Source organism: Colossoma macropomum, unplaced genomic scaffold (genome assembly GCF_904425465.1).
Source record: "Colossoma macropomum unplaced genomic scaffold, Colossoma_macropomum, whole genome shotgun sequence".
Lineage (NCBI taxonomy): Eukaryota > Metazoa > Chordata > Actinopteri > Characiformes > Serrasalmidae > Colossoma > Colossoma macropomum.
Window position 1 is genome coordinate 14,686,927 of NW_023494809.1, and position 19,657 is coordinate 14,706,583.

Genomic DNA, 19,657 nt, shown 5'->3' on the forward strand with positions numbered 1-19,657 from the left:
ATGGTCATAATTCTGATGCTGCATACAGTTCACATTAACCTTACACAAGTGTTTATTGAGAAACAAAAATATAGTTCCTTCAAAAGAGAACTTTTATTTTGTTAGTAAACACATTTTACAATGTTTAGTGTGTAATGTTCACAATGTTTTACATAAAATGGCAATAAACTTGTCTGTCACTACTAAATTTAAGGCTGAATGGTGGCTGATATCTTTTGTAACCTATAAATAAATTGTATGTATTGCTATCACTAAAACCTAAAAAGAATAATTACTTTAACTCAAAAACACTTCCAAATTAAATATGTCTGTGTAAAACAAAGTAACTTCACATTTATGTATAAAAGGGGTTTGTGCAGTGTTACAATGCAGCAAGAACCCACTCAACGTTCACTATAAAAAAGCTGTGCCAGTGCATCTCTGACTCTTACTGGGCTCACTATATCTTGTGCCCCTTCTTCTGCCCCTACTTCTGTTTCTGTACTCTAGAGAATCAGTCTGCCCAGGGTCCTCATAGGCCTTACCATGCTTTTCATACACATTGTGTAGTGTGCAGCATGCACTTATGATGGTGGGGACTTTAGAGATGTCTACATCCAGACGTTTCCCCAGGCATCTCCACCACCCCTTTACTCTGCCAAACCCACACTCCCACCATCATTCTGGCCCTGCAGTGTCGCTTGTCAAAGTACCTCTGCTGTTCAGTGAGGTTACCTGTGTCAGTGTATCCTTTGAGTAGCCAGCTTTGTAGGGGATACGCTGGGTCACCAAGTAGCATATTTGGTACTTTGATGTCACTGATCTCTTCTGTGTCCCGAGACAATGGAAATATGACATGGGTTACATTTGGGAGGATTAAATATGCTTTCATATTTCATTTTTAAAAGGTACATTTTTTAGTCAGTAACTCTTCAATGTTTGTCATGACACGTTCTGACAGCAGGCAGACATAGAGTATACAGTATGATATACAGTATTACTTCAGTTGGGCAAAATTGAAAACTGTCATAATTATGTTATAATGTTCAAATGATGAGAAATTAATTTCATTTCACATCCTTAATGGTTATAATCTACAGAAGATCAATGTTTTGTGTACGAGAAGGATATAGAAAAAAAGACCTACTTGAGGGAACAGTTCCCTTCTTTCTGCTACAGCATGGATTCTTGAATTTTTAAAAACCCTGGCATCATGGACACTGCCAGGCCATCCAACACATGTTGGTGAAGCTATCAAGAGCAGAACAATTAATATGGAAGTACAAGCAAATAATGGTGATTGATGATTGAAAATGATTTTATGATTAAACTTAAAATCAATGTCTAATCTTTGATGTGATATTGTACAGCCATATATTTAAGTGTCCTTTTTACTTTTAAATGACCTGGAAGTGTAAAGAGAAAGACTTTGAAAATAGAAATGGCCTAATAAAATCAAACATTTACCAACAGTACCTGAAACTCACCAAACAAGTTAGACAACACGTGATAACCCACCGCCGTTGCCAACCAGTTCAACACAACTCCTACGTGCTTTCTCAGAGATATGGTTTGTGAGTATTTTGCTTCTGCAATACATCGGACAGTTGCTGACATAGGTAGCTGAAAGTCGCCCATGACATCCTGAAATTTTGGATGAATTCCATGTCTGAGAATGCATCCACATCTCAATCCCACCACTCCTGGCTCCTATTTTGCATCCAGATATTCCTCTCCAATAAAGTAGCTGCAATCGATCCACAGAGACCCATCAGTAAAATCTTGGCCCTTTTGCGCTTCCTCGCTCTCATGATAATTTGTTTATGAATTTGCAGCAGCCCTCCACTGCACATTAACATGAGCATTAACTTTACGTTACTGGCTGGTACTGTGGACTCAGTTTTGATTGTTTACCTTTGAATTTAACATTCCATGTGAGGCATTGTACCTTTGTGCATGTAGGTCTGTTCAGGAGCGTGATTTGGATATAGGTCACATTAAAAAGAATGTGAACAGCCTAACTAAAAAATTTGGGCCTTGGGCCACTTTTACCTGCTGTGCGAACAAAGCCTATCTCTGTTTCAAATGTCTATCATATTCCGTCTTTTATAACTTTTCAACCTCTAGGAAATGTGAAAATATGCAAATATGTTGCCTGTCACCATTCAAACACAGCAGAAGTACTTAAATTTGCCTCTATGAATATACAATCACTTACAAACAAATTGACAATTTTAATAATCTACTGTCCACCTAAGGCTAATCATTTTTTTGTTCAGGATTTTTTTAGATTTGCTTTTTACATGTCCATCAGTCCAACAGACATGTTTATTTTTGGAGAATTTAACATATCGTCTCCTTGGAATCATAAGGCTCTAACTGACATTTTTGTCAGAATTGAGTTATTTACATATTCGTATTCTGTGACAACTTCCTAATGTTGTGTGAGGTGTTTTTTTGAGTTGTATGCATTTTTGGACTCTTTATCTAGGAAACAAAAAGTCTCCAAAGTCAAACTAACATAGTTCTATAAGGTTCTATCTGTGAGCCAGTCAGCACTTTGAATACACACAAGAGGAGCAATCAGGCTCTGCTACTTTGTCATGTCACCACACTGCTCAGTGACTGTGGAAAAAGGAGCCTAGGAGTCAAATATAAGAAAATGTCATGCAATGCAAAGTTTAAGAGAAACTTCAAGTTGGAAGGTTTCATTGATGGTCTCATGAAGGACAGCAGTACAAATGAGACCATGACACCGTCTTTTACCAGACATTAGTCTTTACCAGACATAACAATGGCCGTACCTGTGGAGCCAGTGGCTTGCAGATGGACAGCATCATAGTGCTTTGTTGAAAAAATAAGCCAAGGCTATAAGGCTTAGAATCTGCCAACTTGATGAGTTAGAGGTATTTTATGAAATTGAGATGAAACAATCGTTTTTAATTGTTAGTAGAAACTGAGTTGTTGCATTATTTGAAACGTTTTGCAATGACTTAACAATTGTTTAATTAATGTATTTCCAAGTTTATAAAACTGTGAAACATGAAATCATGTTGCTGAAACTCTGCCTGTCTCTTTGCAGTTCTTTAAAAACTCATTTTGTCTTAAACTTTATTAAATATTAAGCCTTAAAGGTAATTAATTAGGGAACATTTGAATTGATGGGGTCTTATTACAGCATAAACATTAATTTCATTCACCCAGCATTTTTGATATAAAATAAAACCTCATACACTGACCGGCTACACTTACTTGCTGGGATAGTTCATTACAGTAGCTGGTTGCTGTGAAACCTAAGGACACTTAAACTAATAGTTCCTACCTGAAACTGACCTCTGCACTGGACAAAATATTTTTCACTGACCTTTATACTTAAACAGCAATGCTTTTTTGAATATGAAAGAGATGATTTGTCCTAAAAAAGCAATAAATGGCAAAAAAATTAATTAAAAAAAGTTATAAAAATGCCATTAAAAGGCATTAAATTAAACTTTCTGATAATGTAGACACTTTGCAAGAACACTAATTTTATCTTTTGAAACAAAGTATAAGTAACCTGTTTGTGTTCCTTGTGTTCATTTCTTCTTTTCATGTTTTCCCAGATAGAATCCAAGCAGAAAGTGAGTTCTTAGGGTTAGAAGGTTCTATCTGCATTTGACCTGTTCCAAAAAAAACAAATTTTTACAAGTTTGATAGGATTTTGATATTGTACATTTACGGTGTCTGTCCTTCTCATGTTTGACACAGACTTCCACATATCAGTTTTGCTATTTGGAAAACAAAATCTTTGAAGCTCAATATCTCAAAACTGCTCAGAATGCAGACAGAACCTTATAATGCCAAGGGGGCGATACATGTTGATTCCCTCAAAGGATCACTTGCTGTTGATTATCTTAAATTTATTAACTGTCTTCCACTTGTACAGCATGTTAACAGTCCTACTCACAAATATGGTCATACACTACATCTTGTGATTACAAGTGATGGTGCTGATGTGAATATTTAGGTATTAAGATAAAGGGGTTTCTGATCACACTCTTTCTCATAAGAACCTCCGTACCATAACTTTCTGTAACACTTGAAATATTGATATGAATTATCTTGTAGCCACCCTACCTACTGCCCTCTGTGCTACCTCTAATGCTTCTATATTTGATGACTGTTGAATTATACAATCGAGTTTTAAGTAATATTTTTAATGAGCTGGCTCCTGTGAATATTTGTACTGTTTTTTTTCTTGCTAATCCCCATGGTATACTTCTCAGCTTAGGGCTCTAAAAGCACAGTATCGCAAGCTTGAACGCAAATGAAAGACATTTCTCTAACAGTCCACCAATTGGCCTATAGAGAACACCAGCACAAATACTCTGTAGAATTAAGAGAAGCTAGGTCCAAATATTATTCTGGTCTAATAGGCCTTTATCACACTTCCTGTTTCTGGGAGGTCAGAATTGAGTGAAGCAGTGTTTTCGCACTTACAGTTTAGATTAGCAGTGGCAGAATCCTCTTGCCTCTAGGGATCCTTATTGCAGCATTCCTGGCTGCTCTGACTCTAAACAGAAACACCCTTACTTGAGTTTTCATGATTTCCTGAAAGATAAAGAATTGTTAAGGCTGGGTAAGGTTAATTAAGAGGGATGAAGTTCCTTTGTTTAATATAGTTAGTGGGAGCACTTCAGTGTAGCCTGCACTTCGAAAGTGCCGATGTTCACATTTCGAAAAGCAGCAGAAATGACTTAAAACCAGTGCTGCACCCCACCGCTTTTCTGGAACAACTGGGGTGAATGACCAGATGTCTCGGAAATCTGCCTTTAACCGCGCTAGCGCTAGTCTTGGAGCGAGGTTTATACTGTGGATGAAGTGGACGAGGTACAACCCACAACTAGTACAAATGTTCTCCTGCTGGTAAGTATGTGCAAATTCCATTTTTTTAACTCAGTGCTTTAAATCATCGACCACAGTCTTTTTTATTTAGCTTACATTATCTTTACATTAAGCCTCTTTGCAGTGTAGCTGTAAGACTGATGTAGCTAGCTAATGCAGTTTGCATGATGCTATACTGGTAGCTAGCTAAGTTACTGTAGCATATATGCCCCACTTCCTTGTTTACCATATTAGCTTTGTGGCTCCACTACAAAACCGAATAAGCAAACACCAAACATATTTCACATTATAATTATTTAGGGAAAGGAAGAATGTTGTATATTTGATTTTTGACCTTTTGCTCCCCACTACACACATGGGCACATATACAAGCTTCTCAGCTTCTCACAGTAGGATTATTGATCCAGAATCAGAGTAAAATCATAGTAAATAATAACAAAATCTAAGCCTAGATTAGCACTCTTTCTCTAAGAAGCTTCTTGAATAGGAGCCCCGATTCAGTTAATCAAATGCAAGATAAAGAGCTGATCATTTGGACTGGATGTTTTGTAGCCGGGAAAACACTGTTACCTAGTGTTGGTCCTGAACTACCTCTGCTCTGTTGTTTTGATGTTCTCTCTGGACCAACACATCTAATTCAAACAGTTCAAGTTACAGCCCCTTCTTGAAATCATTGAGGTGTGTTAGTATCAGGAAAACAATAAATATCTCAATTTATAGAACAGGACAACTTCAATTTTTCACTAATGCTTTCATCCATTTTTCAGGTGCATCAGAAGCTGCTGGTGGAAGAATCAGAGAATTTGAGGCCAAGGTCAGAGAACTAGAATCTCAGGTCAGGGACTTGACTGCCACAAAACTACAAATCAACAGATTTTGTGTAACTGATGAAGAGTTCAGATTCTACACCCGTTTTCCATCAGTAGGAAGGTCTTTTAGATCTTTTGGGAGTCCGTTGCCCTCTCAGCTTCAAGGTTAGTGTGCTGAAGTAAAACACAGAGAGTTGAGGATGTCATGGAAATTGAGAAACGAGTCATTCATGTACTGCTGCCATGTTGCAGTTGGCCTGAAAGAAGAGGTCCTAGCAGACATCTTTGGTGTCAGCACCACAACTGTAGGCAGAGTGATCATCACATGGGCCAACTATCTGTACCTTGTCTTGGGGTCAGTGCCAACCTAGATGTCAAGGCAGGAAGTCCAAGCAACAATTCCAGAGAAGTTCAGACATGAGAGTGATTCTGGACTGTACTGAAATTAGATGCGAAACATCATCTTTGCTTATGCTTCAGTCTGAAACTTTATGAACATAGAAAAATCACACCAGTTTTAAAGCCCTGATAGGTGTTTCGCCATGTAGAGTGATCACTTCTGTTTCAGAGCTCTTCACGAGATTAATATCTGACCAAGAAATAACAAGGCATTCTGGAATTCTTAGACTACTGGAGCCATGAGATGCATGCATGGCAGACAAAGGCTTTGTCATTGACCAGATACTGTCTGATGGTGGTGCAAGTCTCATCATCCCACCCTTCAAGAAAGGTACCTGCTTAAGCAAAGAGGAAACAGAGCAAACACAAGCCATAGCTTGTCTCAGAATCTTGGTGGAGAGAGCTATCAGCAGAGTCAAGGAATACAACATCTGGGATACAACCATTTCTCTGACCCTTTCAGGCTTAGTCAATCATGGATAAACTGCTGTTTAATGACCAACTACCAAGGTCCATTAGATGTAAAAGGTGATGTACGTGTTTGAATTATTCTTGTAACACTGAAAGAAACAGACACAATTCATTGTTTTTAGTTTTAATTTCAGTGTTAATTAAATGTTCTTTTTGTATAGAGTTTGTTTTTAGATATTTATTTCATTAAGTAAAACATGGTATTCCTAAAACAGCATATTTTAAAGAAATAGGAACAATACATATAAGTACAATAAAATAGGTACCAAAGTTAACAGAACTACTGATAATACATAAGAACTCATGTTCCAAACCCTGGGCCTGAAGTATTTCTTGGTCTGCACATTTTAGTGTCTATCCTACTGTAACACAACACAATTTCAACCCAGGAAGTGCTTGTTAATGAGCTGATTCAAACCAGTTGTGTTGGGAGCAGGGAAAACACTACATTGTGCATGACAGAAGCACCCAGGACCAGGTTTGGGAACCACCATTAGAGAACTTAAGAGCATACTGCGTCAGGACAAACACTTGTATCTCTATAATAGCAAGCTGCCCTGTTACATTGTCTAGAAATTATAATCATAATACAATGGACCAAAATTGACACTTAAAGATGGTGCTTCAAATGGTTCTTTATTAAAGGGAATAGTTCTGTTTAGAAACATGAGCTCTATATAGAACTATTTCATGCATAAAATGTTCTTTGCATGGGGAAATGTTTTTCAGACTGATGGGGAATATGTTGTTTATGGTTCTGTATAGAACCTTTTTGAAAATGGTTCTATATAGCACCAAAAAGGGTTCTTTTATTGTAACAAGCTTGACATCATAACAATAGCAGAACCCTTTTTGGTGCTATATAGACCCATTTCCAAAAAGGCTCTATATAGAACCATATACATTACATTCTCAGTCAATCTGAACAACCATTTTACCATGCAAAAGAACATTTAAGCAAAATGGCTCTATAGACACACTCTTAAAGATGGTTCTTCAAGGGTTTTTTAGTAAAGACAGTGGTTCTATATAGGACCATGAACACTCAAGGAACCATTTGCATGAGTAAATAATTCTTTGCATTGTGAAATGGTTCTTTAGATGGATGGAGAATGTCATATGGTTCTATATAGAACCTTTTTGAGAATGGTTCTACATAGCATCAAAAAGTGTTCTTCAACTGCAACATCACAATAGCAGAAACCTTTCTGGTGCCATATAGAACCCTTTTCAAAAAGGTGCTATATCTAAACATATGCAACACATTCTCCATCAATCTGAAGAACCATTTTATCATGCAAATAGTTCTTTGAGCGTTCACATTTCTTTATAGAACCATTGTCTTCAGTGAAGGACCCTTGAAGAACTATCTACTTTTGTATCTTTGAGTGTACAAAAGTAGATTAATTGGCTAATTATTTTATAGTCAGGTACATATCCATATGTGTTGAAATAGAACAGGCCCAGCTTCTTCTTCATTTCCATGATCAGAGGAATCATCTCGTCAGTTTTGGTAGACCTGATAAAATCGCACCAAAACAAACCAGTTTTGGCCATCTGGTCTTGGACCTGCCAAAAGTACTTGTGGTTCCTTTCAGTTTAGCCTGACCACTGATGAACTTGATGTGCGTAGCCTCTGTTGCACGCTCAACAATTGGACATTTTACTTCAGCAAGCCCAAAGGGAGGTATTGCAGCAGGATTTGGATACCTTAGCATCAGGGCTGGCACCAAGGTAAGGCACGTCAGGGTGTATAACAAATGCAGAAGGTGACATTCACAGGACACTGTATTCCTGTAAGACATCTGACTCAAGGTCAGTACCCCTCTTCGTGGCAGATGTTTGCCGCACCCATTAAAGAGTAACTACACCCTAAGACCTTTTTTCCATTAACAGCTGAAATGTTTTGCTCTGTAATAATAAAATATACCAGCCTTTCTTGAAATGCGAATACATCTTTTCAAACTGTAAAAATAACATTTTTATCATGGTCAGTTCCGCCTCTGCAGTGCCCCTCTGGTTCAACTCTACTATAGGCGTGGATAACGTGTCTTCGTACCAAAGTACGATGACATGTCACAGTAAGCAAATCAGTCAAACAACATTACCATTACCCTGATGACGGCCTGCTGCACTCATAAATATGAAAGCACAGGAGCCTAGAGCAAGGAGATAACCACACTAAATACGCCCAGCACCACCTTACAAAGTTGTGATATGCAAGATGTCTCTAACAACTGTACATAACCCAATTAATCTAAGCTTAGTTTGTAATAAAGATGTTATGATTAGCACTTTAATTGATAATGTTCATCGTATGAGTGGGTGACCTGAAGGGCCAGTCTTTCAAGTATTCCATATAGCTGCTGGTGTTGCGTCCGATTTACATTTCCCTTCATAAATCAAACCCTCAGGCGCACACACTCACTGAACAGAAATGAATGGCAAGCCACACTGGAGCTACAGAAAGCGAAAAGGTTCATTAAAGGTTAATGTTAAATGGCCATTGTTACTGATTGTGTCAAGCTTTTGTCTCTGCAGCCTTTCTTGAACTTTTTTTTTCGCTTTCCGTAGTTCCAGTGTTGCTTGCCGTTGATTTCTGTTCCGTGAACGCGCATGCCCGAGGGCTTGATTTATGAAGAATATTTAGGAACGTGAATTTGAGGTAGAATTGGATCGGATGTAACACCGGTAAGTGCCATTAACAGCTTGCAGAATGTAAGGATTTAGGGCTACTGCAGCAAACCCTGGATGACAGGTGAGGTGACCCCAAACTGGTGACATCTGTGAACAACCTATTTGGTACAGTTCAGTCTCCCTGTTATACTTCTGTGCTTGGAATCAAACAGGCAGCATGCTAAAAGCTGGGTTGTGATGCTGGCACAAGCTAACTAGCTTAGGCTACAAAGGTTGGGTTAGTTTTTTTCTACATTAACTTTTAACATAAATTACCTCCACCCTACTGCAAATATTCTCAACAAGTGAGAGATTTGTACAGTGCCCACAAGTGTACCTGTATAGAAAGAAATGGTATCCTAATGGCCCAATAGAATTTTTTCATATCTTGATGTCAAAATGAATGAAACTTTGACAATGTTCAAAGAAATTCACTTTATTTTCTCGGAATTCAGTACATCTAAGAAATCCGGACTCTGATTATATAGAATATGGACCTGCTGAACAGATAAATACGAACTAGCTGTCACGGTTGGGGAATGTTCTTCCATTCGGGTGCTTCTCCCACTCACTGTTAATCATTTTCCGGCACTATGTTAACTCCTCAGTGGCTTGAATGAGTGGCTCATACTGGTAAGGCTTAAGAAACACCTTCCCTCGCCGAAGATAGGGATGGTAGTGAAGAAGAATCATCAGCCTTGTAAGACCTTGAAGTTGCAAAAGTGCTGTTCGATTCTGTCACTCTCCATATTTCCTGGTAGCTAACATTAACTATAAAGACACAGCAGCCCAGCTTGGACAGTTTCTCTCCCAGCCCCACCTCCAAATCTGATATTACTGCAGTGCCCCGCCCAAATTGCCCCGCCCATTTTTGAGCATTTCAGTTCAGCCAGGGATGGAGTTAGCTGAAAATTATGGGGTGTAGTTACGATCCTGACTGTTAAGGCCTGAATAGATGACTCCCCCTGTATATTGCATACATCTCCAAATCTGCTGGAGGTCAACCGTGGCTGACGCACTACCCTCTTGTGTTCTTCTCAGTGACACTTGATAATTCCATAGTGACCACTAAACTTTCCAAATGATTAAAATGATAACTGGGAACAAAATGTAGATGCTCTTGCAATGTATGGTCATTTAGTGGAAGCTATGGGAATAAGGGGGCTTCTGGATGTTTAGTAATTGTTACCACAAGTGGACACTGACATGAGAAAACAGAGCCCTGAAAGACTGGTCCAAATTTGGAGTCCACTAAAGTCATGTTGGATAGGCTGCACAAGATCTTACAGATTCCAGGGGTTGGTCTCATATCTCTTAAGCAGGCTCCAGCTGACAACATTGCAGGGCCAGGAAGGGGTCCTAAACACAGATGAAGTGTCACTCCTGCCAACTGACTGCTTAGGCTTTACAACAGTTGATACACAAAAAAATATTATTAAGAAGCTGTTTTATGTTTTCACCTCCAGAAGCAGACTACTGCAGTTTCTCACAAAAATACTCACTTGGGTATGCTCAATAGAGTGTTGACACAACTTCGTCCTGGTGCCCTTGGCTTCTACACCACAAGTTCATCTGTAGGTTCCGGATGAATCCCCTATAAGAAATGCATTTTTCATAAACAAAAAAGGCCTGCCAATTTATTAGACACATACACTAACAATTTTATAAAGGTTAACTTACCACTTTGTAGGCATACAATTACTGACTATCATTCTGTCTCTATAGCCCGTCCACAGCAGTGACACTGACAGTGTGTGTAAGTCTGGTTCGGTGTATTAGATATAATGCTGTTACTGTTTAAAAACTCAGTGTTCATCTAAAAAGGTGGACAGTAAGCTATGCCTGAATCAGTCATACCAGATTCACATACAGTACCGTGTATTAGTATGAATAGAGTGTGGAGAAGTAATGATACAATGGTCAGAGCTGTATATTAACTGTATATCAACAATGTGAACCTACTAACTTTAAACTATCAGGCAAAACTTTGCTGAAATATCATACATGGGTCCTTGGTCTGTGCCATTTTTGAAGAACACTGAAGGAATGGTTCGGCATAAAATATAATTTACACAATTTCCACTTACCTTAAACTCATTAACAGGTCTTTATTAATGAGTTGGATATGGTTTTATGATGTTTTAGGGATGTATTACAGAAAGGATTTACGTGATTATTGACTTCCAGCGACTGACAGCCACTTGGCCAAATTATGGCAAAGTGAGTCAAAAGTGAGCTTGATGACTGAGATCCGGTATGCCATTTTGAATCCACTGCTAGCGAAAGCTGGAAGTTGTTGTATACAGCTTTGACGAACACTTCTGGTAACCTGTTCAGCTGTGATAAAGCCTATTGAGAGAAGCAGTAATAATCCCAGACATTTATTTTCTACAATTAGCCATTTGCTCAATACTAAAGAACCCAGCTTGGCTCCCTCGATTGATGTTTGTTGTGATTTTCTTGATTTTTTTCAAACAAAGATACATAACATAAGGCAGAACATGATTAATAGTATAACTCAACAGCCCTCTCCATTGGATTTTGTTCCTGTAATGGTTCAAGATTCTTTATTTAGCGCTTTGTCTAAACTGAAGCCCTTGGCTTTCACTCTAGATCCTCTGCCAGCTTTATTATTGAAAATGTGTTTTCATGCGATTAGCCCTGTTGTAACTTGTATTATTAATAGTGTTGTATTGTATTGTATTAAAAATAGGTGTGGTACTATCACTTTTTAAAATGGCTATAGTGAAAGCTCTGCTAAAGAAACGTGGTCTTCACCCTTCTGTTTTATCTAACTATAGGCCATTTTATCTCCAACTTATCTTTTTTATCCAAAGTTTTAAAGAAGGTTATTACAGATTTCAAATACGATTGTAACAGCCAGTTACAATTGTATTTGGAATCTAACATGCTGTATGAAGAATTTCAGGCTGGATATTGTACATTTCATAGTACCAGGACAGCATTAGTTGGGGTGGTTAATGATCTTTTATTGGCCTTTGATACTATCAACCATGCTATTCTTTTGCAGTTCATGCAGACCATAGAAATTTTAGGTATTGTTTTAAATTGGCTTTAATTCCTATTTGACTGGGCGCAAGGAATGTGTAACCTTGGATGGGCATTCCTCATCTTTTAAGGTTATTACTTCAGGTGTCTCCCAGGGGTCAGTATTGGGTCCTACCCTATATTCATAAGCATAATAATTCTTTTCATTGCTTTGCTGATGAAACACAAGTTTACTTTCAAACACAACCAAGCTCACAGTTTGCCTCAACTCAGGCAACTAGGTGCCTGGAGGATATTCACAGTTGGATGACAAGAAATTTTTTGCATTTGAATAATACTAAAAGTTACGTTTTTCCCATAGGCACTTACGTAAGGCTGGAATTGACAATGTCGTAAATCGTCATTTGTTATCATTGTCATCATGTATGGGGAATATTGGGGATGTGCTTGACCCTACGTTATAATTTGATTTATATATTACCTCTGTTTGTAAAACTTACCACCTACGGAATATTGCGAGACTCAGGGCCTTTCTGACGCATGGTGATGCCGAGAAGCCGATGCATGCGTTTGTGACCTCACGGTTAGATTACTGTAATGCACTCCTGGCGGAATTTCCAAATTAGAGAACACAGAGATTATAGTATGTTCAGAATTGCACTGCATGTATTTTAACCAAATCTATAAAATTTTCCAACCTCGCTCCAGTTTTAAAGTCTTTGCACTGGTTACCCATTTGAGAGAGAATTAATTTCAATATTAATTTTGGTTTAAAATTGTTTACATATCCAAGCTCCAGTATATTTGCGTCATCAGTACTTCATATGCTCCATGGGTGACTGTGCTTTTAGTATATTGGGTCCACGATTATGGAAAAAACTTCCTGAGTCTCTAAGAAATTCTGGGTCTTTATCTCATTTTTAAAAAAAAGCATCTTAAGACTTTTCTTTTTAGATGCATTTTATATATTAATTTTTGTGTTTTAGGTAATTCTGGGTCTCTTAAGAAAAATCATAAGACTTTACTTATTAGACCTGTTTTCATGAACTAAATTTGCTTTGTCTTAGAAACACTGGATGTTTTAAGTAAAATCTTATGAATTTTCCTTTTAGATGTTTTTTTTTATGAATTTTGTTTTATTTTTCCATAAAGCACCTTGAGTTGACTGTGTCATGTAATATATAAATAAAGTTTATTATTATTTATTAAAACCATGTGAATCATTGACCCTCATTCACCAACCATTCTTAAGATGAAATTTCTTCTTAAAATCCACTTACGCAGATTCTGACATTCACCAATGTTTTTGTATTTGGAAGCTGCTCTTTGGTAAGAACAGAATCTATGCACATTTGAGCGCAAAAGTGCAAACAATTCTGTGGTTTAAGAACACATAAATCTGACGTTGACTTTTTCTGAGGACCTTTCTTTTGAACAAATTTAAGAAAAAACTTAGGAAGATGTTTGTGAATAAAGCCCATTGTTTTGTTGACACGTAAGTGACATGCTTTGCATGTGTCAGGGTCTGTATGTCTAGCTAGCAAATGATGTTCTGTCGTGGGTGACAGGATGGGGATGATTGCAACAAGTTCACACAACTGTATTTTTGAACATTTTTAGTTCAACGTAGGCACAATTTTTCTATTTTAGTGGTTATAATGAACAGAACAGGCAATATATTAAAAGACCACAAGATGATCAACTATGATCGGCTAATGATCAACAAAATAATTCTCAAAATAACTTGTTTGTAGTTTCTTATGTGTGTGTGTGGGGAGGGGGAGTGTAATACTTGTCTAAAAGTAGAAATTGTATTTTGTTTGTTTTCTGTATAATCAGGGATGAGGGCAGAACTGTCAGGGCAGGATTAATATTACTAAATAAATAAATAACACTAATATTTTTGTACAAATAAAAATATAGTGAAATTGTAAAACAATGCATATTTTCAGAATGCTGTGCTTATTGAAACAAAAAGCAAAAGTTAATTAGTGAAATTTAACATATTTTGAAAATTTTGCAACTGTCCCTGATCTATGTTGCAACTGTCCCAAGAGAGAGAGAGAAATGCAAAAAGTGTTCCCCTAGTGTCAGAAATGTCTTTTGCATGTTCTGTGGTCAGTTCATTTCATAGCAAATTCTATAAGGTGAATAGTGAACTATTCGAAACACAGTTTTAGGGTAACATTATATCAGTTCACTGGAAGGTGTAATTTGTCAGAAATTTTAAACACATGGTGCAGCTTCAAAAGTCCATGCAGCAAAAAATAGTTCATTATTTTGACAGAAATGTAGAAATACTTCATAAAACCAAAATTTACCAGACAGCACTTTGGCTCTAGGTATGGATTTGCCAGGGCTGTCTGGCAACAGGAGAACCACATTTGTGTAGTATCTCTAATAATTATGCACATTTTATTTTTCTTTATGTCTTTTGGTTCTTTTTTATGTGAATTTGAACTCTAGCTTCTGCTTCTTCAGGTGATAACCAGCCAAGTAGCCACTACCACTTCCAACAGCCACATCAGCATGGTTATGTCCACATTCACCAGACCAACATAAAGGCTTCTCCTCACTGTGCCACTATGGTAAGATCTCATTTTTACCTGTTTTCCCCAACAAGAATCAGGGACCATCAGTTAGCTAAATTCTGATTACTTTAGATTATGGCAGCATATTCTGGACAGTTTTTGTAGAGATGGACCAGTCAGTGTTTCTGGGGCTAATACCAATCAACTTTCAGCACGATTGGCCAATAGCAGATACCAGTTGAGGGTGGGGCTGCATGCCACATTCAATGGCAATGTTTGAACTCAACAGCAAAACAAATTCACCCAAGGGCACTTTTTTAGATCTATATAGCCATAAAACCCTTTGCAAATGTTGTACAAACAAAAAACAGCAAGCTGTCAAGACATTTACTACTGCAAAGCTAACCAGTTAGGATTAGCTACCATAAACATTAGCAAATGGGACAAAACAATACTGACCTATTGGTTCTTTGAAACAGCAAAAATAAGTTAATATTACCCACCTGTTGTGCAAAAACAGAGCAGCCACCTCATCCATTAGCATGCCTTTCAAGTCAGCTTTTTTGCCAGCTTCTTGTTCACATTTTGCCATTCCACTTTAAATGGTGCAGCAGTTACATTATGGCATCTCAGGCTAGCACAGCCATTGAAATAGCTGGTGCAGCTAACAGAACAATTTTTTAAATGGATTTTAAACGTAATAAAAAAAGGCTAACATACAATCACTTTTGCAGTTATGCGTCTTATTTTTATTTTCAGCCGAAGCTGTAGGTCATGAAACTAGTGTAGTGTAAGCTAAGCAAAAATTAGTGCTCGGGTGCTAACATGCTAACAGAAACTAATCCTAGCAGCTTTAACAACAAACTGCGTTAATTACAGCTCTGCATGGTCACACAGTGAGTTTACGGCAAAATAGGAGCCAAATACAATATATTCTTCAGGAAAAAAAGTTTTTCTTAAGTGAAATAGATAAGACAAGGTTTTCTATTTGCCAGTTTCTTGTTCGGCCATTCCACTTCAAATGGTACAGCAGTTACATTCTGGCGCCTCAGGTGAAATATGGCTCATATATTTTACGTGACTGATCAGCTCTTAGGATAGGTTAAGTTAGAGAGATACTGGCCGCTCGCATATTTGGGCTGAAAATTGGCCGATACGATACACAGCCGAATAATCCTTGCACCTCTACTTTTTTCATATTCAAATGCCAATTTGAAAATGCAAATTTTTTTAGAGTGGTTATGTAGTGTGAATGTTGGTAGTCCTTTGGTCTTTTGGATTAAACAGTTTTTGAGGGAACAGTCCCAGCCAGTTTGCATTAACAATGTCTTTTGTGGTTGGCTTGTTCTGAATACTGGTTTACCTCAAGTCTGTATTTTGCCCCCTCTGTTGTTCTCTACATACACACGAACAAGCTGCAGTCTAACAGCCTTGATTGTTCTTTTATTAAGTATGTAGATTATATAGGCCCTTATTTCTAGTCAGCAGGATGAATCTCTGTATCAATAGTCTTGTCTCCTAGTTTGACAATAGCTTCCTGGATCTTAATATCACCAGGGAGCTGTGTATAGGAGACAAAAGGAAAAAGGGCAGTTCAGGTCTTGCATACCACCAGTCAGTGTAAAGGGTAAGGAACTGGAGCAGGTCACTCATTTCAAAAACTTAGGCAACAAAAATTTATGAGCTCACTTTGGAGGATAACATGAACTATATAGAAAAAAAAGCAAGACAGCGGCTTTCTCTTCTCAGAAAGTTAAAAGGTTTACATCAGTAAACCTACTCTGACCATGGTCTATAGATAAGAAATTCTGACATTTAATATTGTATCATGATATGGAATGTGAAGCAGAAAATTAAACTGTCATAAGAATGTGCATTTGCATTTACATATATAATGGCTGGAAAAAGTTAATAGGAAAAATCAAAATGCTTTTGATATTTCATTTTCATTGCCTCAATGGTCTGACTCTGACATATTAAAAATGAAATAACAATTGCTGATTTGCAATTGCATTTCCTCATCATCATGCTCCAGCTCTGCCAAAATTAAAATGTTAAAATTTTGCAGCCCTGCTTGCAGTTGCATTTTCACTGTGAATGAGGCACTTCTGTCAATCAAACGCGGAGGGACCTCTGGAAGGACTTTTCAGTGCAGGCATGTTTTGAGAGGAAGTCAAAGTCTAAACTTTGTCTAAACTGCTGCTAGTGACATTTTAACACTGGCTGACCTGTGTTAAAATGTCCGGGGATAAATCTCAAAGTGATTTCCTGTTTCATGTGACAGTGATTGTTAACCATGTAGCAGATGATTGCCACTTAATTCACTTATTTCATATTTACCATAAGCATAACTTACTTTTAGTTTCAACTCAGGCTGGGATCTTCCTGTGGCCAGAGGCTGTTTAGCAGGATGTGATAATTACACAACAAACAAATGATAAGGTTAATATGATGCTAGATGATGGAAAAGATTAATAAGTATGCTTAGAGAAATCAGACACAACATTAACCTAATGAAAATACTGTGGGAAATTGAGCAGTATCAACAGAATGTGCAATATAGAAGCTAGTGTTATGACTGATCTAGGTTTTAAAACAAAAACAAAAAACAAACAAAAAAAGGGGCAGAATAACACAGCACTGAGAATAAATCATATAATAGAAGTGATGGTACGTTACTGCTTTGAAGCTTAGAAGGAGAGCTGCTGATCTCTCTATGCTGATGACCTGGGTCCCTGTTTGCAGCGGGACCTTCAGAGAATTAACCCAAAATGCACCTGAGCTTAGGGCCTGGATGTGCACGGTGGACTCAGCTAGTTGGTCAGTCTCTCTTGAAGACTGAAGATTCTTTTGCAGTGGCTGGGGACAGTAAGTCATGGTTTAAGAATGGCTACTGAAGCAAACTTATGTGATGGCTTTGCAGGTCAGTGCTGGCTTATTTCTGTCCATCATTCCTAAAATATGCTCGTAGGACATCTTGCAATGAACTGTCATTGGCCAATAAAAACGTACACATTGAATCGACAAAACTTGAAAACAGATGCAGTTCAGCTAGGCTGTTTAAGTGCAGAAGAGCAACATCAGGTTGAATAATTTACACCACTCTTTCTTTCAGGTTACTGTTTGAACATAAAGAAAGAAACAAAACTGAACAACAAACTGAAACACAAAAATAAAAACAAAATCTGCAGATTTATCATTCCGGGGGGACCCTGAGCCACTTCCAGGCCAATTTGGAGATATAATCCCTCCAGCAGGTCCTAGGACGACCGCGGGGTCTCATCCTAGTAGGCCTAGTAAACCCCCACCAAGAGGTGTCCAGGGGGCATTCTGATCAGATGCCTGAACCACCTCAACTGGCTCCTCTCAGTGCAGAGAAGTAGTGGCCCTACTCTGAGCTCGTCCTGGATGACCGAGCTCCTCACCCTATCAAGTAGAGTGTAGTACTGCAAAGAAAGCATATTTCTGCCACTTGTATTTGCAATCTCATTCTTTCAGACACTACCCACAGCTCATGACCATTGGTGAGGGTCGGGAGGTAGACTGACAGGTAAACAGAGAGCTTTGCCTTATGACTCAGCTCCCTCTTCACCACTACAGTCCAGTACAGTCACTGCATTACAGCTGCTGCTTCCGGCCGATCTCACGATCCCTGTTCCTATCACTTGAGAACAAGACCCTGAGATACCTGAACTCCTCCACCTGGGGCAGGTCCTTTCCCCTTACCTGGAGTAGGCATGCCATCCTTTTCCAGGATAGGACCATGAGCTTGGAGGTGCTGATCCGCATACTAACTGCTTCACACTCAGCTGTAAACCGCTCCAGTGAGTGCTGGAGGCTGGAGCATAATGCCCTCCTGACCTTGGCTATGCCTTGACACCCTGTCCATGAATAAATAGAATATCACAAATAGGAGTGGGGCCAAGGCACAACCTTGGCGGAGTCCAACACTACCACTGGATGAGATTGACTTAATGCTGAGTATACAGACACAATTCTCACTCCAGGAGTACAGAGATTGAATGGCCCAGAGTAGTAGCCTTGGCACCCCATACTCCCAGAGGACCTCCCACAAGATATCTCGGGAAACATGGTTGTAAGCCCTCTACAAGTCCAGGAAACCGCATTGTTCCTCCTCAGTCTGAGGTTCGACTATCGGCTAGAGTCTTCTTTCCAGCACCTTGGCATAAAATTTCCCAGAGCGGCTGAGCAGTGTGATACCCTGGTAGTTGGCACACACTCTCTGGTCCCTTTTCTTAAAAATAGGGACCACCACCCCAGTCTGCCAGTCCAAGGGTACTGTTCCCAAGGTCCATGCAACATTGCAGAGGCGTGTCAGCCATGACAGCCCCACAACATCCAGAGCCTTAAGCATTTCTGGGTGAATATCATCCACCCCTGGTGCCTTGCCACTGAGGAGCTTGCCAACTACCTCAGTGACCTCCACCAGGGAAATGGAGCCTGACACACCAGAAGCCTCTGGCCCTGACTCCTGTAATGCTCCTGGAGTGCTCCTTCCACTTTCTCATTTAAAGTCAGAGTTTCTCCACCCCTGCCGAATACAGCTTGGGCAAAGCCACCTCGACCGCTCCTGAGTCACCGGATAGTTGTCCAGAACCTCCTTAAAGCCTACTGAAAGTCTTTTTCCATGGCCTTCTCAAACTCCTTTCATACCCTGGAGTTTGCTTGTCCCACTGCTGCCGCTTTTTTTGCCTGTCGGTACCTATCTCTGAGTCAGGAGTCTTCCGGGCCATCCACTCCCTAAAGGCCTTCCTTCAGCTTGATGACCTCCATTCATCACCGGTGTCCACCACTGGGTTCTTGGGTTACTGCCATGACAGGCACCAACAAGCTTTTGGCAATAGCTGCACCTGGCAGCTTCCACAATGGAAGTTTTCA

General features: G+C 38.9%; 1 protein-coding gene across 1 annotated transcript in view; it reads left to right on the forward strand.

Annotated features, from left to right (window-relative positions):
* LOC118798890 (nebulette-like) overlaps positions 1 to 19,657 on the forward strand; it is a 203,600-nt gene that overhangs the window by 177,287 nt on the left and 6,656 nt on the right. Inside the window, exon 25 of the mRNA XM_036558502.1 lies at positions 14,709 to 14,815. Within this exon, the coding sequence (XP_036414395.1) occupies positions 14,709 to 14,815 (107 nt within the window). The remainder of the gene's footprint in view (positions 1 to 14,708; positions 14,816 to 19,657) is intronic.